This window comes from Natator depressus, chromosome 1 (assembly GCF_965152275.1).
Source record: "Natator depressus isolate rNatDep1 chromosome 1, rNatDep2.hap1, whole genome shotgun sequence".
Classification (NCBI taxonomy): domain Eukaryota; kingdom Metazoa; phylum Chordata; order Testudines; family Cheloniidae; genus Natator; species Natator depressus.
Window position 1 is genome coordinate 308,980,053 of NC_134234.1, and position 24,669 is coordinate 309,004,721.

A 24,669-nucleotide genomic window follows, 5' to 3' on the forward strand; every position below is an offset into this window, starting at 1 on the left:
TTGGGAAGGTGACGGAAACTTAATAGAGTAAGTTAAAAGAAAAATAATACAGTTTACTGCTGGCTGATCATTCCAAGTTAGATGTAGAGATTTATTTACTCTGCTGTAATTTACTTTTACATCAGCTATAAAAAAGTCCCATAATATTTTTGTAACTATCCTACAAATGTGTACATTAGCAGGATAAACCATGTGAACAAGTACCAAACAAGTGCAAAACTAATTGTAAAATGTCTACTGTAAACATAAGCCAATATAAATTGATTTTTAGAATATTAAAACAGTTTAGAAGAACTGTACAGCCTAACTGTATTAGGTTGCAACTTCCTGCAGAAGAAAAAAAAATTAGAAATTGACTTGTCTCCAAGCCACTGAAAACATTTTACTGAAGAGGCAAATGAGATAGCCACATAACTTTTGTATCTCCCACACCATCAAGTCTATTGAAAAGTATCTGTTCAGGCAACAAAATAATAAAATTTGGGGAGGGGGCATGTTTTTTGTTTTGTTTGTTTTTAAATAAAGGCAAAACACTAGTTGTTTCTCACCAGACAAGAGCTTTTGATCTTGTACTTCTGCCTTTGGTTTTGTTTTCTTCTGGTGAATGAGATGCATTTGCCTTGTGAGTTTTCTTATGATGTTCTAGAAAGGTCTTTTTGGCAAATGCCTTTCCACATTTATTGCATCTGTGAAGAGAAAAGTTTTTTGTGACTTTTACTTCTATGCCAACATCAGCTCCTTCAAACTTTTTACTCGGTGAGTTACAGGTGACATCCTGTTTTGAACCAATCTGTCTTGCTTCATCCCTCTGAGGGCCTCTTTTTGCCACCTTATTTAGAACAAAATCAATAGGCTTTTTTATTGCTCTGATTTCTAAACTTGCAGTTATTTTACCAAGGTAACGTGATGACTTTTTATGAACTACAGTTATATGCCTTATCACATCACGTTTGCGACGTGTTTCGTAAGTGCAGAGAGGACACCTGTAGAATTTAACATAAATGTTATTTCCATCTGTGTGCAACTCAATGTGTTTTGTCAAGTTCTGTTTAGAAGTAAATTGACGTTTACACAGTTTACAGTAAAGCTGCTTGAAGTCAAAGCCAGCTGAAAGTTTTGGCTTCCTTGTTTTTTGCTGGCCACCTGCAGCAGATGGATTGGTTGATTTAGGGGTTTCAAGGTCTCGTTTAACTTTATTTTTCTGTGCTGCCGGTGTGTTCTTTTTCTCATTTGAATGACTTGTTCCCTTTAATTCATTCTGTGGAGAAAGGGTGATGGAAGGGGTTGAAGATTCTACAGAATCTGCTGGTTCAACTTTTACTTTTATTTCCGTGCCGTTGGCAGTATTATTGGGTCCTTTCTCTCTTTTAGAGTTCTTTCCGGAAAGCATTATCTTGTGAACAATTTGCATGTGCCTTTTAAGCATTATTTGTGAACTATATTTTCTCTTGCACAGAAGGCATTTGCATGCAGTTAAATTGTATTCAGCCTTCGACGAAGACTTTTGTTTTCGGGTCTTAAAAGATTTTTTAGCAGAAACTGTATCCAAGAACAAAGGTTGCCCAGGCTTTGTAGCTATATCAGGAGTAATGGAATCCCTCCTTAACCCCCTATGAACTTCATCAAAATGCCTCCTTACATTGGCTTTTGTAGCAAATGATTTATAACATACAGGACAACTTCTACCTAATGTTACAAGCACATTCTTATTTCGTCCTTTTGTGGAGCGCTGATTTGGTTTCTTTTTCGTTTCTATGTACTTCTTTAATTCTTCCATCTTTTTTTTGTGTACTTTTCTAATGTGCCGACGTACACTACGTCTGGAATGAAATTCTTTTCTACACAGACAACAAATCAACTGGTGGCCAAAATCAGAATTATCAGAAGAGTCCAATTCAGGATTTAATGCTGGAGGTTGTTCGTCAGGAGCAGGCATTACATTTATTACAGCATCAGCAGGTGGCGACTCTAAAGTTTCTGTATCGGGAGTTGAAACAGTTTTGGGCTGCTCAGTGGTAGGTTCCTGTATTTGTAATGGATCTTGATCAGGACTACTGCTAATCTCAATATTCTCTTCTGGATTGTCAGTCCTTGAAACATACTGAAACACAGCATTCTGATTTGTTTCTATAGGTTCTAGCTTAATTACATATTCTTGTTTGTCCACTCTAGGATAAATGGCTTCCAGGAGATTATTTACAGCTTGGCTTTGTTTATCATTGACATCTGGGAGGTCTGTAAAAACAAAAGGTTATTGTTTAATCATCTAGAAATCTCAAATTGTTTGAATTTTGGCCTAATCATTGAATTATGTGCCCACGAATTTTGTTTTTAACTCAAAAGTTCATGTTTGTACTACCTTCCAACAATTGCTATAATTACATCCAGCCTAACTGGGGAGAAATCTTGCTTAATTTGCCAACTGAACCACCAGTTACCATTTCCAGTAGTGGATTTTCTCTGGATAATCAACAAATATTTTTATTACATCAGGGTAAATGTCCTTAGAATTATTAAGGAACTTAGTTTACCTCAGAGATTAACTCCTTCTGGTACACTTAAACTGGCAGCCCCCCAGTTTAAGATGTCCTTTGTATCTGTAATGAATTTCTTTTCTAGGAAAACAACAAACCAACTACTGGCCAAAGTCAAAATCATCAAGATGCAACACTTGACCTTGTTCTTCATGAGTGTTACCTAGTGTACAATATCATTAGGGAAAACTTTTCCTGGGGCTAGAGGTAGAGTAGTCTCAATGAAAGACCTGCAACTCTGGATGTTACTTCTCCCTGTCTCCCTTCACCCCACAACTTTGTCCATCAGATTCCAGATGTACTGACCTTTTAGGACACACTACAAGGCCTATACAACCGCAAGCTTTCCATAACAGAACAACATAAATAGGGTACGAGGATGAAAGGAGAATTTCATTTGTGGTGGGTTGGGAGTTTCATTGGCAGAAAGAACTTTTTATAAAATGGGTAGTGCCTAGAGTGCTAGATGGGTGCTTGGTAAATTGAAATAGATATACATAAAACAGAAATTCGATCAGCACTTTTCAAAATAACCTTAATATGATTAGCGTTCAGATCATTTAAATCTGTGTAAACAAATCAAAAATTGTTTTATTAAGCTACTTTAAATTTTACTTTAAATGTTTCAATTTTAAACAGCTATATTAATATTAAAATAACTTGCCATGGAAAGGTCAAGGCAGCATAAGGTGTTTTAAGTTCAGATGAAATTTTGTTTGTAGATATTTATGACAGACTAAAAAGGATAATTATTGATCCACCCCTCCAAGTGAAATTAGTTATATGTTCAATGTATAATGAGCCCTCAACCAATTAACAAAATACTCCTCGTATGTTCCTCAAAATCCATTATCCTGAAAGTCTTACTGAATCACCAAAACAAAATTAAGAACTGGACACATTTTCCCTGCAATTCTATTATTTTCAGGATATATTAATATCTGCATATGACAGTATATTAGATTATAAACTACCTCTAAAGATGTTTTTAAAAAGAGTTGTCAATAACCTTACAGTTAACTAGAGATAAAGCTCTATTAGATCATCCAGACAAGATGCAAGTTACAGTTCTTGATATAGGATGTGAACATTAAACCAATACTACATTTCTCGGTCTCTCTCAAATCCATTGACTAGCTAACACCTTTCCTAAAAGCAATCAGTCAATAGACTGGCTAAAATGGCTGGTTATGAAAAGAGACCAGAATAAAATGGCTCTCTGAAGCCTATACTCTGAGGTAATAGCAGAGCAACTTGCCTCCATCAATTCCCGAAACCTACTAAGCTCCCCCCGCAAAAAACAGATCAAAGTTGCAGAGGATGGATTCTCTAAGAAAATCCAAAAATGTAAAGATACCTCACTCAGAAGACTGTTTCTGGCAGTGTGGTGGGACACATGGCAGCCAAATCAGGCAGAAATGCCAAGGCTGAAAAAAATCAAATTGCTTCCGAAGCAGACATTCTGGAGATGACCTCAGAGTACAATTCCATCAGAGATGGTTCTTGCAGTCAAGAAGGAAGTTACTGACTTGGAATAGTGAGCCCTATGCTAGAGACTGGCCTAAGAGAAGCAAGTGAGAGTAGGTCTACAGTGCAATTAGATACCCACACATGGCTGGCCTGTGCCAGCTGACTCAGACTAAGGGGCTGTTTAAGTGCTGAGTAGACTTCTGGGCTCAGGCTGGAGCCTGGGCTCTAGGACCCTGCAAGGTTGCAGGGTCCCAGACCTTGGGCTGCAGCCCAAGGCCAAAAGTCTAGGCTGCAATTAAAGAGCCCCTAAGCCCAAGCCAGCTGGTGTGGGCTAGCCACGGATGTCTAAATGCAGCGTAGACATACACAGAGGGCAGAGCTAGAGCAGAGAGTTATTCTGCTTATAGTGGATTACACAGAAAACAGAGTGAGAAGGATCATCAGAATTAAGGAACTGCCTGAAAATGCTGAAGGAGGAAACCCAATCTGGTATGCAAAAAGTTTAATTATGGAGTCATTACAGCTGAGCTGTCTGTAAGAGGTAAAGGTGGAGAAAGCACACAGGGCACTATGCCTCCCTTCCTGCCCTTCCCCCCACAGGCCTCATAATAAATAAATAATAAACCCAGAGACCTAATGCTGAAATGTCGCAATTATCAGCAGAAAAATTTCATTATGAAAAGAAGTCAGAGCATTCAGAGTTCAAACTCAAGGGCCATGATCTCTCTGCCCTAACTTTAAAAAAGAAAAAAAGCAGCACTGGGAAAATTACAGCAGCACTCAGCAGGGCAGATATCCACTGCAAAAGGTGATTCCCACTTAGCTTTCAAAAATCAGTGTTATAAGACTTTAAACAAGGAGAAAGTACATTCAAGATGCTTGGGATAGAAATCCAAATCTCAAATGTACAAGACGACTCTCCAGAGTATCAGAGTAACAGCCGTGTTAGTCTGTATTCGCAAAAAGAAAAGTAGTACTTGTGGCACCTGTAGCTCACGAAAGCTTATGTTCAAATAAATTGGTTAGTCTCTAAGGTGCCACAAGTACTCCTTTTCTTTCTCCAGAGGTAGTAACTACAGATAAGCCACTGAAAAACCCTTGGCAAATGGTAAAACCCAGGAAAAGGGAATTCGGAAAAGAAAAAACATACGACTCTAGAGACCATACTGGCAATGGCAGAAGTGAAACTGAACAAAAGAACTCCGATACTAGAGGAGTAACCTAAAGACTAACCCGATTTCCTGGGAGTCACCAGGAATGACCAATTGAACAGTAATTATGTTAACATTACAAAGAAAACAGTATGAAGTATGCTTTAATTGAGATGATCAGTAATAGCTGTGTTCTGCATTTTAAAACAGACCAGGAGTGGACAAACCACGGCTTGTGAGCCATATTTGGCACTTTTACAGTAAAAGTGCAGCTTGCGGGGTCCCCCACACCCCCACATTTTCCACCTAATAGACTGGGAGCAAAGCTTGGGGCTTCTGCCCTGTGGCGGAGTGGTGGGGCTAGGGCAGGGATCAGCAACCTTTGGCACACAGCCCATCAGGGTAAGTCCCTAGCGGGCCGGGCCAGTTTCTTTACCTGCCGCATCCGCAGGTTTGGCTGATCGCAGCTCCCACTGGCAGTGGTTTGCTGCTCCAGGCCAATGGGGGCTTCGGGAAGTGGCATGGGCCGAGGGATGTGCTGGGTGGTTTTTTCACACCCCTGAGCAACATAAGTTGCATCAACTTAAGCAGTAGTGTAGACAAACCGAAAGGTGCAGGGATGCATATTCACCTGAAGTGGAGCCCCACAGGGACGCTCCTCGAACAACTTTCTGTTTCGAGTCCTGTCCTATAAAGGACCCCCAGTTCCTTAAATGGATAACTGCTCTTTACACCAGCAGAAGAGCAGCTGTGCAAGTAATGGGGTTAAATCTCCCACTGAATTAAAAAATTGCTTAGTCTCCACCTGTAATTTTTGCACTGGCCATCGAGTCTTTTGCTCAGCGGATAAGAAACAAGGAATTCACTGCAGGAATGAAACCTGCAGGAGCACATAATAAAATAGCACTCTATGCAGATGTAATAATTTTATTTAAACCAAATACTTCCCTAAAATTAGTTTCTAACAAAGTCCAGGACTTTGGGAAAGCATCTGGATTTAAAACAAATTTGCCAGACTCTGAAAAGTCACACCTCCAGAAAACATGTAGGTACAAATGGACAACAAATGCTACAAAATATTTGTGTGGAACATTGGTGTAGAGGGTTTCTACATCCATAGTGGCCAGGATGGTGTTTTCAGGAAGATCACCGATGGATTGTAGTTTCCTCAGGAAAAATGCTCTATCAAGCATTCTTACAACTACAATACCCACCTGCTGAAGTGAACAAACAGATTGACAGAGCCAGAAGAGTACCCAGAAGTCACCTACTACAGGACAGGCCCAACAAAGAAAAGAACAGAACGCCACGAGCCATCACCTTCAGCCCCCAACTAAAACCTCTCCAACGCATCATCAAGGATCTACAACCTATCCTCAAGGATGATCCCTCACTCTCACAGATCTTGGAAGACAGGCCAGTCCTTGCTTACAGGCAGCCCCCCAACCTGAAGCAAATACTCACCAGCAACCACACACCACAACCACTAACCCAGGAACCTATCCTTGCAACAAAGCCCGTTGCCAACTGTGTCCACATATCTATTCAGGGGACACCATCATAGGGCCTAATCACATCAGCCACACTACCAGAGACTAGTTCACCTGCCATCTACCAATGTGATATATGCCATCATGTGCCAGCAATGCCCCTCTGCCATGTACATTGGTCAAACTGGACAGTCTCTACGTAAAAGAATAAATGGACACGAATCAGACGTCAAGAATTAACACATTCAAAAACCAGTTGGAAAACACTTCAATCTCTCTGGTCACTCGATTACAGACCTAAAAGTGGCAATTCTTCAACAAAAAACTTCAAAAATAGACTCCAACGAGACAATGCTGAACTGGAATTAATTTGCAAACTGGATACAATTAACTTAGGCTTGAATAGAGACCGGGAATGGATGGGTCATTACACAAAGTAAAACTATTTTCCCATGTTTATCCCCACCCCGCCCCACCCCCCACTGTTCCTCAGACGTTCTTGTCAACTGCTGGAAATGGCCCACCTTGATCATCACTACAAAAGGTTCCCCCCTGCTCGTAATAGCTCACCTTAAGTGATCACTCTCCTTACAGTGTGTATGGTAATACCCATTGTTTCATGTTCTCTATGTATATAAATCTCCCCACTGTAGTTTCCACTGAATGCATCCGATGAAGTGAGCTATAGCTCACAAAAGCTTATGCTCAAATAAATTTGTTAGTCTCTAAGGTGCCACAAGTACTCCTTTTCTTTTACAGGATGTTAGAATTTATATGGAATAAGAACAGACCAAAGAGTAAGATACTTTATACAGTTCCATTAAACAGGGTGGACTACCTGTCCCAAATAATCTACAGTACTATCGAGCCGGCCAGCTCAAAGCAGTAATGGACTGGGGACGCTTTAACCCAGCCAACACTGGGTCTTTATTGAACAAGAAAATTGCAGCAGTGTAGACATCGCTAGGCTCCCTGGCTTAATGAAAAAACCACACCTTCCAGAAATGTATACACATTCTTTAGCAAAGGTTACTCTACAGGTTTGGACTAGAATTAGAGGTAAGAAATTATTTTCCCTTGCCAATGACACTCCTTGCAAATAATCCTGATCTTAACCCACATCGCAAATCAGAGAACTTCAAAAATTGGAGAAGCCATGGAATACACACGGTTGGCCAGCTACACAGTAAAGAAACTCTTCTAACTTATTTAGAGATCAAAACTAACTTTAACTGGTCTGCTCTCCCCTGGTACCAGTACTTTCAAGTCAGGCATTCTAACTTTCTGTATAAAACAGGTTTTCAAGAAAGTGAACTTTAATGACATCTGGTCAATAGAAAAACAAAACACATAACTAATTTCTATCAATCTTTGCAGACATCTTTCCCAACAAAAAAAAAAGTTCATATATGACAGCTAGGAGAAGGACCAGTTTAGACAAAATTACCACAGAGAAATGGTGTTTGATCTGGAAAAGAGGACAAGACAACCACAGTCTGTAACACAAAAAAAGAAAACGTCTTTAAGGTACTATTTCACACCGCTCAGGTTCAAAAATGAATATCGACTGAATGGTGATTAATGTAGAAACTGTGATGAAAGGGGAGATATTTATGCATATATGGTCAACATGTCCAGTCATTAGAAATTACTGGGATTCAGTCCCTAAGTAGGACCACTTAAATTGCAAAGAAATCACAGTTTTCAGAGGTTTGTCATGGCATAAATGGCAAATTTTGAAAGTGTGTTACACATCTATAAAATTTGCTATTTATGCCTGACCAACCCACGAAAAACATGTGATTCCTCTTCAGCATTTCTCAAGTTAGAGGCCCCGACCCTTTTAAGGGGTCACAGTATCGCCACCCTTACTTCTCTCCCTGCTGCAGGCAAGTGGCACGGCCTTCAGAGCTGGGTGGCTGGAGATCAGATTTCATGGGGGAGACCATATTTCACAGTCCGTGACACAATTTTCATGGCTGAAAATTTGGTAGACCCCTATCCATAACTAAATATCATGAAGTGTTGGATATTTATTATCCAATAATCCTTTGGTAATCCTCTTAGGGCTTCCTAATGAAAATGGTGACAAAAGAGAAAATGAAGAATTAATCTCCCATCTTCTAATAGCTGCTTGGCTACTGGTAGCCTCTTATTGGAAAAAGAAAAATAGCTCAACCACAGAGGAATGGTTTAAAAAAAAAAAATAAGGGAGGCTCTGTTTATGGAAAAGTTAACACACCAATATGTACCCAGCAAAAGAGAAGGGGGGGGGGGGGGAAGAGACAGATGGATATTTAGATATCTGGTTACATTTTATTCAATATTTCAAGTACATTCAACCTGCAAAAAAAACAAACAAAAATGAAAAACAGCACTCCTGCCGGTTTGTTTGTTTGTTTTTTTAAATAGTAACATTTGCTAGACAAGCCTGGTCTGTTATATGTGTACAGAGATTTCACTCAGTTGGATCAAACCATGAGAATCAACACACAGGTGTTGCAACGATGCTCAATCTGTAACGCAGTAACACCCCGTTAAACAGAAAGATCTGATGACTATATTCCTCATTAAACAAAAGCTAATTGTTGTAATGATTGTTTTGTTTCTGATATTTGCATGGCAAGGATTTGTAAACTCATTAAAACTTTGTAAATGAATAGATTTTAAAAATAGCTGGTTGAAGGTTCACAGATGCTTTGCATTTTTATTATACTTTCATACTCACAACAGCAGCTTTTAAAGTTTGTTTAAAAATTGAGGCTGTTCATATGTATACCTATAAAATGAAACAGGGACTCAATCTATTTAATAGAGTTAAATATACTACACAAAAAAAGGTTGTCAATAGCGCTTGCTTTTCCTTGGACAGTAAGTGTGGTAGTCTTTTGCTTGGACAGTTTGTTTTGTTTCAGTGGGATAACAAACAGTTGTAGATAGAATGGCAGAGATAAAATTAAAGTTAATCTGATTTACACTTTTCTAACATTAAAATCAACACAATCACAAAAACCTTACACATGCTGACTTCCTCGGTATTGAGGGGTCAAGAGAAAATTTAAAATACTGTATCTTACTGATGTATACTTTTCTTCTCATACTTTCTCACTGATTTTTCACTTGCATGCAAGGACTCAGATTAAGAAATTTGTCAGTTTATGAAGATCTCTGCATATGAATTTAAGTAACATTGTAGACACTGTCCAAACATCGTGAAATTAGTTTCTGCATTAGGACAGAAAATTATTTTTAGTTGGTGCACAATAGGGGTCTTTCATATGCCTTTATTCATATAACATAATAGATGTCAAGGCTAACCCCCCTCCACACCCGCAGTTAAATAGAGGACAAAACACCAAGGGCTCGACTATAGCTTTATAATCTATCCTGAATAAAGAGTGGTGAATAGCTGCATCTCAGAGCAGACCAGAAAACTAATGATGACTTAGGGTCACAATTTGTCTCTTACTCAGAGGAGGAAGTAAGTTACTTCATCCCTTTTCATGGAAAAGCTTATTCAACCCATGTGACTGACCAACTACTTTGGCCAATAATTTAAGTGGGGAGCCAAGGCTGCTCCTCCTCACCCCCTTCTTGTGGGGAGAGGAGTATCAGACAAGCAGTCACCACAAGCTTCCTAAGTTCCTCAGCCACAATCTGAACAGGGACTAGTAAAGGAGGCCTTATTCCTCACTTCCTTACAGAGTCAACAAATACGGACTGTGACAATCTAGCATAAAAGGGGCTACTGGAAAAAGATTCTAAGCTTTGAAGAATATTTTCAAATATCTACATGTTTTTGAAGCATCCAACCCTGCATAGAAAAATATTCAAGAGAAACAGAAAAGCAATCCCTAAGGGCATGTCTACACAACAGTAATTACTGAGGTGGCTGATGTCCACACTACCCTCCTTCTGTCCGTGGTGTGCATCCGCACCAGGAGTGCTTCCACTGACTCAAGAGGGGCAGTGTGGGGGCCTGAGAGCTCTTCACACAGCTCTCCGACAGGAGCCAAGCTGCCCCCTGGGCTCTCATCTCCGAGAGTTGGGGACAGCCACCAGGGCTTCTCATCTCCCTGTCAGGAGTGGGCAGCAGCCACCTAAGCTTCTCACCTTCCTGCTCAGGGGACAGCTGGGCTCTAGCTGCCTGGCTTTCTTGTTAATTTCACAGCTCCAGCATGCTCAAATTTGAGTACATCTAATATTATGCTCCTCTAAAATTTAATATCTACAAAATATTTGCCCATTACATCTAATTCAGCAAGATGGATAAGTGCAACAGAAAAAAAATGTAATCCAGGAATACTGCCAATTGCATTTGCTCAATGTGTTTTCAATTTCAGATCAGAAACTCTTGATAACATGGTTTAAAAGCATGCTCGGTAAAATATATTTTAAAAACTGATTAACTGCCAATGTTTTAACTGCTGTAAAGAGTGTAGATATGGTCCTTTCCCAAAAGGTTTTAATAAACTGTTAGACACATGAGCTACAAAATTTTAATAGCTCAATTCCATATAATCCTATGGATAAAAGTTGCACAGAATACAAAAATTAGATGGACGAGTCCAAAATATGTTTTCCTAAACTTTTCACCCTCCTCCCTTTATTTTTGTCTATTTTTTTCCAGTTCAGTCCAGAAAGTATGAGAGAAAGTTAATGCCATACACTTGCATGGTAATAACAGAAATGCTTTACCCACATCTTCAGTTACTAAATGAACTTTATTAGAATAACATCAACCCATCCTTGTTACTTTAATGGAGCAGCAGGCACAAATAAAACCTCTGTGCATGAGTATAACTTTAAAGTAAGATGGAAATGAGGAAGTAGACCATTAGCTAGTCAAAAAGGCACTGTAGGCCAATAGGTAAGGCATAAGGCAAAGACTTAAGCCTGGTCTACATTAGGAATTTATAGCTATCGCTTTGGTATAGCTACATCTCAGAAGTGTGAAAAATCCACATACCTGAGAGGGGTAGCTATGCCAACCTAACGCTCAGCATAGATCAGCACTAGCTCAATGGAAGAATTCTTCCATCGACTTAGCTACTGCCTCTCGATGAAGCAGATGACCTACGCCAAGGGGAGAAGCCCTTGTCAGCACGGGTAGCATCTACACTGACGCGTTACAGCAGCTCCACAGCAGCATTTTAAGTGTAGACATACCATTAGGAAACCCGGGTTCTATTCCCAGCTGTCACTAACCTGTGGTGTAACACCAGGCAAGGCAATTTACCCCTCTATGCCTTCACTGCCCCTTCCATGCTTTGTCTGTCTGGGCTATTTAGGTTAACATCTCTTGGCTTCAGGAGTTTTGTAGCACCTAGAACAATGACCTGATCTCAGCTCGGGCCTCTGGGTGCTACTGTAATACACATTACTACTATTTCTAACTAAAAGGTTTTTTTAATGTTGATCTTTTCCCTTTCCCTACAGGTCACTAAAAGTGATTTAAAACTTGCCTTTACTCAGAGGTACTGTGTCAAGGGTCTTAGCCTATACCAATCTAAGTTCTAGGTCTATCACATTTGTAAGTTTGTCTCCTCTACCTCCATAAGAACAAAACCAAATTCAGATTGTCATCTGGGTATACATTATTTTAAATTAGGGTATATTTTGTCATAATATACTAATCATTTTTAACAGCAAATTATGTGTCAGGTCCATCAATAATCTTGTGTTTTTCTCACTGCACAAAGGATTGGTTGAAGGAAAATAACAAAAATCTTAAGAGTTCAAGCAACAATATGCTAACAAAAGGCATGTGTAAAAGTAAAGGTGACCAACTTCTAGATCTTGAAAGTGTCCTTTTAAAATTATTAATAAAATACCACTACTTGTTCAACAATATATCAAGGCCAAGATGAAAAATTACCTAATACTGTATGGCACATCACAATGCTATCAGCCCTGGCTCTAGATCCCTAAAGGAGAAATCTTCAAAATCATCATGTACAAGACCTAACCTCTTTTATATTTTCTCACTCTTTTTTCCTGTGGAAATACAGGAGTTTTCAACTACATTGAATTTCATGACTTGGCTCATGGTTCTGCAAAAAACTGAACACATTCATAACTTTACTCATCCTTTGGAGAACCAAGGCCTTAAGTTGCCATGTGGCCCAAATTAATATCTTTGGAGCATCATTTGACCTCGTTCTCTGCATAAAAACTCCCATTTGACACAGGACAGTTTCAGACAGATTGAAAAAAATGAGTCTGAAAGTGACAAGCTAATAAAAGTGGAGTACTTCATTGCTTCACTGATCCTCTAATTTACCTGGTAGATTAGTTACATCTTGTTTCTGATGGTGTTTTTACATATAATATAGAAGGGAAAATTTCCTCAATTCTACGTTGTTTGATTAAATATTTCAGTGAATAAAACTTACTGTCATCCATCTGGAGACTTGGAGGACAATAGAACTTTTTATGAGTAATTAAGTTTGGTAATCCTCTGAAGAGACTGCGGCATATTTTACATTCAAAAATGGTGTCCACGTCTTTTAACAAGATATGTTTAAGTTGTTTAGTTCCTGGAACAAAAGAAATTTTACACTTAAAATAAGGTACTTTTTTTTTTTTTTAAGTCACTATCTCATTAAAGCAAAAATATTTTCAAATCAAATAAATGTCAGTGCTAAAGCAGCAAATAATACAAGACAAAATGCCATCATCATTGTCATTTGTAAATCAGCTACACACATTCTGGATTATTGCATAAAGACTAGGCTGAAGAAGAAAAAAAATCAAGATTACAGATATTGTGAAAAGTAAAAGGACTATAAAGATTAAAACCAACAGCTAAATTCAGAAAGGGAATTTTTGGTTAATGAGTTATAATTGCCTATCAGGTGGAAGGAAAGAACAGCCACCTAGTCATTTAAATCATTATTTAGCACCTTTTCAAGCTCCTCAGACAGTTCTGAGGATGTACAACAAAACACGTTCACTCAGAAAGACTGTCAAACAGGGCAGAAAATTGTAAAGAACATAACAAAATGAAAAGAGAAGAGTAGACAAATTCTAGACTTTTACATGAGGGTACCAGAGATCAATGTAGTCGCACTTATATTAGAGAGCAGAATTTGGACTCATATCTTTAGTCTACCTATTGTCTTCCTCGCTGAAGAAAAATACAAAATTTAAGATTAGTTTTGAATTAGCACATTTTGTGTCAAGCGTAGAGTTTGTGTTTATAAGCATGCAAATGTTACACTTTAGTTTAAAAACCACATACATAAAGTGCAGACGTGCCTTGCTAATGTGCTCCAACCCTGACTTTTCCTGAAGAGCCAACTAAAGCGGTGAGAGAATAGTTCATGCTCCAAATCCATTCCTTCACTGGCCTCGTGTTGAAACTGCTAACAAGAGTGCATATAGTGATGGTGGGTTTTGTAATATGGAGACTTGTCCACTACAGACTTTAGTGAGACACTGGTAAATCAAGATGGGGCTTAACTGAGTTTTTATTTCAAATTTCTTTAATATGCCAGGTCATTAAGAGAGAAGTCTCAAAAAAAAACAACCCAAAAAACAAACAAAAAACCCATGAACTGGAACAAGATTACCAGTTAATGTCAATCTATTAGACGTAAAATGATAAAAACTTTACATGATTACTTGTGCTGTTGATTAATCACAGTTAACTCACGTGATTAACTCAAAAAAGTAATCTCAATTAATTGCAGTTTTAATTGCACTATTAAACAATACCAATTGACATTTATTAAATATTTTTGGATGTTTTTCTACATTTTCAAATATATTGATTTCAATGACAACACAGAATACAAAATGTACAGTACTCGCTTTCTATTACAAATAGTTGCACTGTAAAAATGATAAAGAAATAGTATTTTTCAATTCACCTTATACTAGTACAGTAGTGCAATCTCTATCGTGAAAGTGCAATTTACAAATGTAGATTTTTTTTGTTACATAACTGCACTCCATAACAAAACAATGTAAAACTTTAGCGCCTACAAGTCCACTCAGTCCTACTTCTTGTTCAGCCAATCACTAAGATAAACAAGCTTGTTTACACTTCATAGAATCATAGAATATCAGAGTTGGAAGGACCTCAGGAAATCATCTAGTCCAACCCCCTGCTCAAAGCAGGACCAATCCCCAGTTTTTTTTGCCGCAGATCCCTAAATGGTCCCCTCAAGGATTGAACTCACAACCCTGGGTTTAGCATGCCAATACTCAAACCACTGAACTCTCTCCCCCTCTCCCCTTTACGGAGACATAATGCTATCCACTTCTTATTTACAATGTCACCTGAAAGTGAGAACAGACATTCACATGGCACTTTTGTAGCCATCATTGCAAGGTATTTACGTGCCAGATATGCTAAACATTCATATGCCTCTTCATGCTTCGACCACTATTCCAAAGGACATGCTTCCATGCTGATGATGCTCATTTAAAAAAAAAAAAGCGTTAATTAAATTTATGACTGAACTCCTTGGAGGAGAATTTTATGTCTACCGCTCCATGGTTTTACCCGCATCCTGCAATATATTTTGTGTTATGGTAGTCTTGGATGACGACCCAGCATATGGTGGTTTGATTTAAGAACACTTTCACAGCAGATCTGACAACACACAAAGAAGATTCTAATATCAGATTTCTAAAGATAGCTACAGCAGTCGACCCAAGGATTGTGGGTTAAGAGATTTTAGCTCCCTAAGTGGGAGTCCTCCTGTTAAAAGCAACTGGAGGTGTAGATACGAACCAAGGGACGCACCCCACCCATGTACTTATTCACTACACCAATACTGACTTGGACTCTCAATACATTCTGTGGGTGGCATACCCAAGATCACTTATCCACTGACATTTTAAAAACTCCCACACCCCAGTCTGGGTCTATGCTGGTTATGTACTATGTATGTATCTTGTGAACCTTGTAACCGATACTTGTAATCCCTTATAACCCAAGGCTGACCCCAGATGTACAGTACCTTCCCTCTTAACTCGTGAAAATTTAACTTTAAACATTAATATTACTACCTCTTCTGAAAATATAAAACTTAGTATTAATTTATACAGAATATATAGAGATCAGATGCAAAGATCTATAGCATCTATAGCAGCTTTGAGCAGTTGAACTAAAATAATAAAATAGCTGCCATAAACACAAAAAGTGAAACCTATAATAGTCACTGAAAGACTAACTTTGATATACATACTTAAAACAAAACAAAAGAAATTTAACCCTTGCTTTCTGCAGTGGAAGTCAAGAACTCAACAGTATTTCCTCTAGATTTAGTATAATCCAATTATTTGTAACAGTCTACAAAATTGAACAGCTGAAAATAAGATAATACACAAGTTTGTGTGTGGTTTACATATCTTCTGACAATTATGGAACTAGAAAAGAAACTTGCTATAGTCCCACAATTTAGCAGAAATACAAATGTCTTCATTAACTGACTGAAAATACCCAAAAATATTTTTGACTCAAAGATTCTTCTGCGGAGTTGTGAGCCCAGATTATCCAACTTTAGTAAAACACAAAAAACAAACATCCGAAATGCAAGATTTTAAAATTATGTTGATTTTTAAACTTTACAGTGTTTGATAAAAACAAGAGGTTTTTTTTTTTTAATATGAATTGAAAAGTATATCTTGACAGTGTTTTGACCATAAGATTTTAAAGATATTCTTAACAGAAGTTAAAAGTAGATAGCACTACATGTACCATAATATCTAAGTGCTTTGAGAATTCAGACAAAGACTGTGTGATCGTAGCTCAAAGTCAAAGGAACGGCTCCCTTTGACCCTAGAGGTTGTGGACCTGGCATTATGCACACAATTATTAACTTTACACTAGGATATTATGATTTATTTAGTATTCTCATAAAACTTCTGTTTTCTACCTTAAACTACCTAAACCAGCGTTTCCCAAACTGTGTTCCGTGGAACACTGGTGTTCCACATGAGGTGAATAAGTGTTCCATGAAAGAATCTAGAATTTAATTTTGACTCTTGCACTTCATTTTTGTACTACTTTATACACGCTTTCTAGTTAGAAATTGTTAGTTCAAGTTATTTGTATTTTTGCTTTGTTTTGTAAAGTAAAATATATTTGAGCATAAATAAATGCAATTTTTTAATTTGAAAACCAAATGACTACAAAATAAATATTATAAGTGTTCCGTAATAGGCTAAAAAGTGTTCCGTGACCAAAAAAGTTTGGGAAATGCTGATCTAAACCACAACACTTAATATCAAGGCTGGCATTGTATCTGGAGATCACCTCTGCCTATATACTGCAGTTCATATGAAATGTACTAGTGTCACTCATTGTTGAAGTCCCCAGTCAACACCATACATACACATTGCAATTGCATCTACGTAGACAATCAAGTCGCACAGGTTAATCTTTGTCTTAACCATTCAACAGGTAAGGGAAGAGCATTATGCACATCCATGAGGGAAACCAGACAGCTCTTGCCGATTGGCGCAACCCACAAGTACATGGTCTAAACTGCCTACTAAGACAAAGCATGGAGTCAAAGGTCCCCACTTGTAGTTACTAGCAGCTCATCTGACCATTCCACATCTGAAGTGGCTGAGCTTTACCCCCAAGATGGCATGAAAGATCAAAACCAGGATGCTGGGCTGTTGGATTTGTCATGATAGGTATTAGCTACATTTGAAGCTTGAAAATAGGAATACAGCAGAACCCTGTTTATCCAATCTAATTGGGACTGGGGCCAGGGCCGGGGCCAGATCGGACAATCAAAACTTTGGATAATCTAGAGAATGGGAAAGTGTAAGGCTGCAGCACCATCTAGCGGCCACAGGAGTGATCACCAACTTCTGGACCTGTGTACGCTGGTTGTTCAGTTAATAAAGAGAGCTGGATAATGGAAGGTCGGATAAACGGGGTTCTACCTCACTCGTGCCTGTTTCTGCCTGGCCAAGAAGCCGCTCTCAGCGTAGGTAGTGAGTGTCAGCACCTGGTCACAAGTACTGTGGTTTGGTCTGAAACTCGCATGATCTACCCAGGAGTCATGATCTACTGTTTGCAGTATTGCCATTTCTTCTTCACCTCCCCTTCAAATGTTTTGTCCCTGTCCACCTCTGTAACATTTATCAGGCAGGTAGCAATACTATTTGAAGGAACTGGGTAATGGTGCTGTGCTGCAGGCTTCTGAGCACCACCACCAGTAACTAGGCACAAGAGGCTGAGTTAAAAATGGCAGCATTATTTCCCAGTATATTAGCTTTTAGAGAGTTTAAGACAAACCCTATTATAATGTGAGTTTTCTTGTAAAGAGACAGCTGAAAAATGAAAAGAATCTTTCAAGAAAGTGCATGTAATTTTACATATTTTTATAAAATATAAACAACTTTATAAAAATCAAAGGAACTATAAAGATTAATCTACTGTGGCAATTTACTCAGGTACTTTAAAAGAATACAATTTAAAAAAACTCAAATAAACCATATAGAGACTCTTAATTAAAGATTAGTATATTAGTTAGGGACTATCTGGAGACTTTTTTTGGTCTTTGGCATCGGGGAAGACTGGCCCATAGGTTAGAGCAGCATTTCACAAACTGGGGTCCGCAGACCCTGGAGGTCCCTGAGGGTACTCCAGAGGGTCCGCAGGCCCCACTCATCAAACTCCTCTCCCTCCGGAGGTATAGCGGGACTAAGGCAGGCTCCCTGCCTGCCCTGGCTCCGCGCCACTCATGGAAACGGCCAGCACGTCCCTGAGGCCCCTTGGGGTGGGGACAGAGGGGTCTCCATGAACCGCCAGCGCCCGAGCACTGACTCCGCAGCTCTCATTGGCTGGGAACTGTGGTCAATGGGAGCTTCAAGGGTGGTGCCTGCAGGCAGGGGAAGCGCACCTGGCCCCTCCTGCCTAGGGGCTACTACCAGAGAGATGTGCCAGTCACTTTCAGGAGCCACCCAAGGTAAGCGCTACACCCCAAACTCCCTCCCGCACCCCAACCCACTGCCCCAGCCCACAGCCCCTCCTGCATCCAAACTCCCTCCCAGAGCCCGCACCCCCTCCTACACCCCAACCTCCTGCCCCAGCCTGGTGAAAGTGAGTGAGGGTGGGGGAGAGTGAGTGAAGTAGGGGGGATGGAGTGAGGGGGGAGGGAACAGGTGGGGTGGGGCCTTGGGGGGGAAGGGGTGGCATGGGGGCAGGGCCTGGGTCTGAACGGGGAGCTTGGGGGTCCCCAAAAAAATTAAAATGGGGGTCCTCAGGTTGCTGAATTTGAGAATCGCTGGGTGACAGCACTAGCCTGGGGCATGGAAGACCTGGGTTCAATTCTCTGCTCCATCAGAATTCCTGTGTGATGTTGGGCAAGTCACTTAATTTCTCTGTGACACAGTTCCCCATAATATTTCCCTACCTCACAGGGGTGTTGGGAGGATAAATATATTAAAAAGTGTGAGATGCTCAGAGACTATGGTAACAGGGGCCATGCGAGTACCTAAGATATCTGCACTTTATCCACAAGTAAACAGTTCACATAAAAACATCCAGTGGAAAAAAAATATGAATGTACTTAAACTGTTGGTGTAGTAAGGCACCATACTCCAGGATCATTCGTCATACAATGCAATATCTCAGAAAAATATATGCTATAGTTAATTTCAGAATCCCAAGTCAAAAATATTGATGTAGTCAGACAGGTGTTATCGTCACATCTGTATCATCAAGATATTCTTCAAGCTGACCTAGAACGCCAAAAAAATTAACCATGGCCCACCGTAACACTTCACAGATGGGTTCCCTTCAAATAACAGTTCTAAGTTAGAATCCCTTGAATCAAATTTCTTCAAATACTTAAATATTTTTGATATACCTACTATATATTTGTAATAGCAATGATTTTTTTTCTGCCATCACTTAAGCATTTTGGGGAAAAGGTATGGAAGATTGGTGAGACTTGTTTAAAAAACAATACCAACTCAGACAGAGTTCATAGCAACTTCAAACTAGAGAGAAATGTGCAAAGAATCCTTTCTGAGGGCAAGCTGTTTACCTGGATCTCATCCAGAAACAGCTGAATTTTTGCACAAAGTAGAACCATTGAGGAAACATACCTAAACATATTTGAAGATTTCCTACATACAAAATTCCACTAAGTGCACTAATTAGTGTGGGGAGCGGGGGGGATCTCCAATTTGTTAATGGCACCTGACAAAAGATTTTCTGGTCAGTGAAGGTAGCATGCTTCTACCACACTAGCAGCAGTGGAATGAAATTTACAAAGAAATAGACAATTTCACTGATACTACTGCCCAAATATGTACTATATAAGAGTGAAAATAACCAGATTCTTGTGAGTTTAACTGTAATGTTTTTGGAAACTCAACAGAAGAGAGACAACTTCCTTGCTGTTGTGGGCACAATGCAGGGGAAGAGAAAAGATCTCATCCAGCTTTATGGGAAATGGGGATGAATGCAATGACCACTAGGCTTCTCAGGAGGAGGAAGCCTCTCAATTCCACTGAAGCATCTCCATCTTTTATATTTATTTTTGGATAGTAGGCAATTGTCAGCTTATCAAGTCCCAGTAACATTTTGAGACTATGAAACTAGCTCATCATGAAGCTTATAGAAGATTGGCAGGACTTCAGCTAGTGCAGATACCCTACTGACAAGAAGCACTGCAGTAGTCATAAGAATCACAATGTTTGTGTATCACATATGCAATTTTATCTTTCAAAACTTCAGCAATTTGTTCTCCTGGTATAATAGCATTCAGCATGCATACCCTTATAACAATGAGGACAAAGCCATGTGTATTTTTTAAATGTAATATTAGATTATGAAAAACTTCTATTGGAATTGCTTAGAAGGTAAAAACATCCTGCTCCCTTGCCCAATTTCCGATGAAGTGAGCTGTAGCTCACAAAAGGTTATGCTCAAATAAATTTGTTAGTCTCAAAGGTGCCACAAGTACTCCTTTTCTTTTTGAAAGGATCAAAGGTTTCTTCCATAATGAAATGTCATTTGTTCAAAAGTGGTAACTAGTAAAACCCTAGTCAAAAGTTGTTTTTCTTTCTGACCAACTGTCTTGACGCAAATGAGAAAAGAGAGGGAAGTAAGCCATGAATTTATATGACTTGCCAGTAAAGATATTCTGGAATGGCCTGGGGACAAATTACTTGAAATTAGGTCACTCTGCTACCCAAGGAGACTCCAGCTAATCTGCTTCAGGTGGGAGAAAGGCACACACAAATTTGAGGCCTTAGGCAATGCCATCCAAATGTTCCATCTTCTTATAAAAGGTCACAGATGACGTATCTCACATCCCATTTTCCCTCTGGTCACTGTATTATATGTTTCTTAAATGCAAATGAAGGGAGAATACAGAAGTCTCATCAACGACTTTCCCCCCCAGCAGACAACAACATCCTCGTACCGAGGATAGCCAATGATGATCACAAAGATCTGCAGGAGCTAGCAGAGCCATATTTCTTGGAAGTTATATAGTAAGAGAGATGATTCACAAGTCTTTCAATCACACACATAGCTATGTTGCCACAGATCTAAAAGGAAAATCTCTAAATAAATTTAGATTTTAGCATTAAAGAAATCTCCCAAAACTTTAACACTGGTACTGAATCTCTATGTTTTTATGCTGTGAACTATGGAAATAAAAATGTACTTTAGTACATTTCAAATGGGTCTGCCCTTGTACTGGGTCAAAGCTTTCTAACATTACCTATACTGAGCACGCTCAACCAAAACTCAGTTTTTACTGTCAAATACATATATTCATTGTCATGTACTGGCACTTGTGATGGAGTGTACCAACCTCGCACTGGAGGGAAAGGGTTAAAGAGCTGATCTAGGCCTAAGAGGCTACACCCCCTTCCCTCTGTTGGGCATGATCCCAGTGGAGGGAGCATTTAAAAGGGAGCAACTCAGCTCAGTCTGGGCTGACTGAGGAGGAGAGCAGTGAGGTGCAGCAGCCTCCTGCTGGAAAGCCACCGAGGCTCTACACCACCAGGATAGAGTCTCATCACCAAGCCGCTGGAAGCTAGCTGACCGCAGGAGCCGAGGGTGGCGACTCATTAGGGCGAACAGAAGAGACTCTGGAGACAGATCAGAGAACACAGGAGCGACCTCATGTCCAACCTGTGATGTCATCGGTGGACCTGAAACAAGTGTAGGAAGTGATCCAGAGAGTGCACTTGGAGGTCTCAGGCCCTGAGCCCTGTGTAAGGACCACTGTTTCAAAGGTCAGATCCCAGTGGAGTAGGATGGGCCCAGTTTCCCTACCCGCTCATCAGTGGGTAACATTACCCTGAACAATAGCCACTAGGCCAGCGATTCTCAAACTATTTACCATTGTGGGCCGCATATGCAGCTCTCTATCTGTTAAGTGGGCCACATTCACACAATATATATATCACCCTGTCAGCTGTGGCTGGCCAGTCAGGCACGTGTCTCTCGATGCCTGCTCCCAGACAGTCAAGGGCAGGGCTGATCCCACCCACCAAGCCATGGGGGACCCTGGCTGGGAAGCTACCCATGGGACACATTTCCACCCTGCACCAGCTCTCCCCCCGAGATGGGACTTACAGGGCAGCCTCCTGCTCTAACTGTGAGCTCCAGGTCAGGACATGGCCAGCAGGGGACCGGCAGGCGGGCACTATCTGGTACAGGCAGGTCAGGGTGCAGCCTGGAGCATGCTCCTCCGCCCGCCCCCCCCCCCCTCAAAGGTGACACACAGCTGTGGCTAATGAGGGGACGTGTTCCCCCACTCCTGCTCCGATTTCTACAGACACCTCTGGCATGGACGCCCAGAAGCGAGGAGGCAGTTCTCACCCCAGCAATGGCCCTCTCAGTCATTCCCTTCTCTTCTCCCTCTCCCATCCCTCTCTTCCCCCCTCCCTCTTCCTCTCCCCACCACATCCTCTTTCCTCTTCACACTGTCCCCTGCCCCTCTCCGTCCTGTGCCATTCCCCTATCCCCTTCTCTTCTCTGCCCTATCCCAGCCCTCTTCCTTCCCCACTGCCTCATCCTGCCCCCACATGGGCACTAACCATTATACAGAAACAAGACCCAGCACACATAGAAGAGGATGACAACAGGCACTAGGAACCAGGAGGAAGTGTCTCGGAGTTGCCAGCTCAGCCAGGGAGAGGTGCTGAGCGAGTTGGCGCAGCATGGGAAGGACAGAACCTTTCCCCCCCACCCACCCTACACAGGCTGAGCAGAGCAAGCCCTGCTCGGCGCTTGCAGAAATCGGGGTGGGAGGAGAGGGGGCAATACCCCTCCAAACGACACCTGGGTGGTGAGAGTTGACGACCCAGGGCCTTCCCCTACCCTGGCAACCCTACAGTGTGTCCCTACAGCATGGGAGCTCCTCCCCTGCCACAGAGGGCTACTTTGTCTTCCCTGCTGGCAGGGAGCACTCCAGCAGGGCTCCATGGCACCATCTCCTCCTCAGCCAGCCCCGCCCTTGCCAGGACCGGGGAGCAGCAAACTTTGAATTTTTTTTAGCACGCAGCTGGGACATATGTATGCGCTATCTGGGCCACAAGCTGCCTGCGAGCCGCAGGTTGAGAATCACTGCGGTAGGCAAAGCAGCCTTTGAACTCTCGTCAGTGGGCGACACTGCCCTAAACTGTAACTGCCAGGGAAACTGACCCTTGGAATTTTGCTGCTAGATGCTACACTCCGGAGTATCACCATTAGGTAATGCTACCGAACCGGAATACACAACCAACCCTTGACAGCACTGGAGAAGACAAAAAAATCCTAGTATTGTAATAGCAGTGCTGTTATAGTACTATCTATATAACAGTGCAAGACAGACACTAAATTTTTTTTAATTCTCTTTTCAAAGTTTGAGGAAAAAACATCAAGAAAAGATGACACACGGGCATGGACCCTTAGCAGAAATTGTAACTGAGATAATGACAACTGTGCCACAAAAGCAAAATTCCTTGAAACTGTCTGAACTTAGCAACTTTAAAAATGAAGTGGTTTTAAGAATATAGCATAATGTAATTGGGACTATCTTTTCATCACCTTGTATAAAAATACTTCCTATAGGAACTGATGATCTCACAAGAACAGAGCTTAAAACTCAGCCAAACATTTTGCAATTATGTGTAGAAAATTGGTTTTATGGAATCAGTAACCTTACTGACACACTTGTATTATCACACAGTTAGAAGGAAATAACTAAAAAAAACCCAAATACTCATACCTGATCGAAAACACTCAATAATTTGTTGAATACCAGATTTTGACATCTGCAGAGGTTGCTGTAACAAAGGAGGATCACCAGGTTCTAACAAATACACTGCAAGACATCAAGGATGACAGTTAGAGGACACACACACACACACACGTATATATATGTAGATATATTTCAATATTTGAGGCTGGTTGAAAAACAGGACAAAGTCATCAGGAAAAATTTTGTTCCTTTTTCATTGAAGTTGAGAGCTAATAAAGGTGACTAGCCCTATTCCTTGTAATAATAAAAAGGGCTTAGGGATGGCATTTGGAATTTTGCACTCTCAGCTCCTTGCTGTTGAAATTAATTTGAAGAGTGACAGATTTCCTATCAAAGCTGTTTATTTCAGGCAATATGTTGTGATTTTGATTAGTTTTTTTAAATGTATATTCATATAGTCCTGTGAATGATGTTTCATAAACATGGATATGAGTATGTACGTACACAAAAAAAGAAGAGAACTGTAGATAACTCAGTGGTCTCTGCCAGCTTAGACTATTCAGTTCATAGAATTGCCTGTTAGATTGGCATTACTCAAGACACCTTGTGCCATCTCAAAATCCTAGTCTCATTTTTTGGTGCAAGCAAAAACAAAATAAGCATGTGAGGAAAAAAATGAAAATGCCAAATTCAACATCTGCATGCATATGGGCAGATCCCAGTGACTTTAATCGAAGGTACAGATTTATATTCAAGGGTTGACTGTGCCCTCAAAAGAGCTATTATTTAGAACAAATGTACTAAATAAGTATGAACATATCTAGTTAATGTTTACTGCAAA

At 40.3% G+C, this 24,669-nt stretch overlaps 1 protein-coding gene across 3 annotated transcripts in view; it reads right to left on the reverse strand.

Annotated features, from left to right (window-relative positions):
• The window catches only part of ZNF800 (zinc finger protein 800), a 29,060-nt gene that overhangs the window by 2,267 nt on the left and 2,124 nt on the right, over nucleotides 1-24,669 (reverse strand). Inside the window, exons 2-4 of one of the 3 annotated variants that reach the window (XM_074952248.1) lie at nucleotides 23,856-23,951; nucleotides 13,041-13,184; nucleotides 549-2,235 (exon numbers count right to left, since the gene is read on the reverse strand). In XM_074952248.1, coding sequence (XP_074808349.1) covers nucleotides 549-2,235; nucleotides 13,041-13,184; nucleotides 23,856-23,951 — 1,927 coding nt within the window. Of the gene's footprint in view, nucleotides 1-39; nucleotides 2,236-13,040; nucleotides 13,185-23,855; nucleotides 23,952-24,669 lie in introns of those variants that run through there. The other 2 variants (XM_074952239.1, XM_074952256.1) reach the window with 2 other exon arrangements.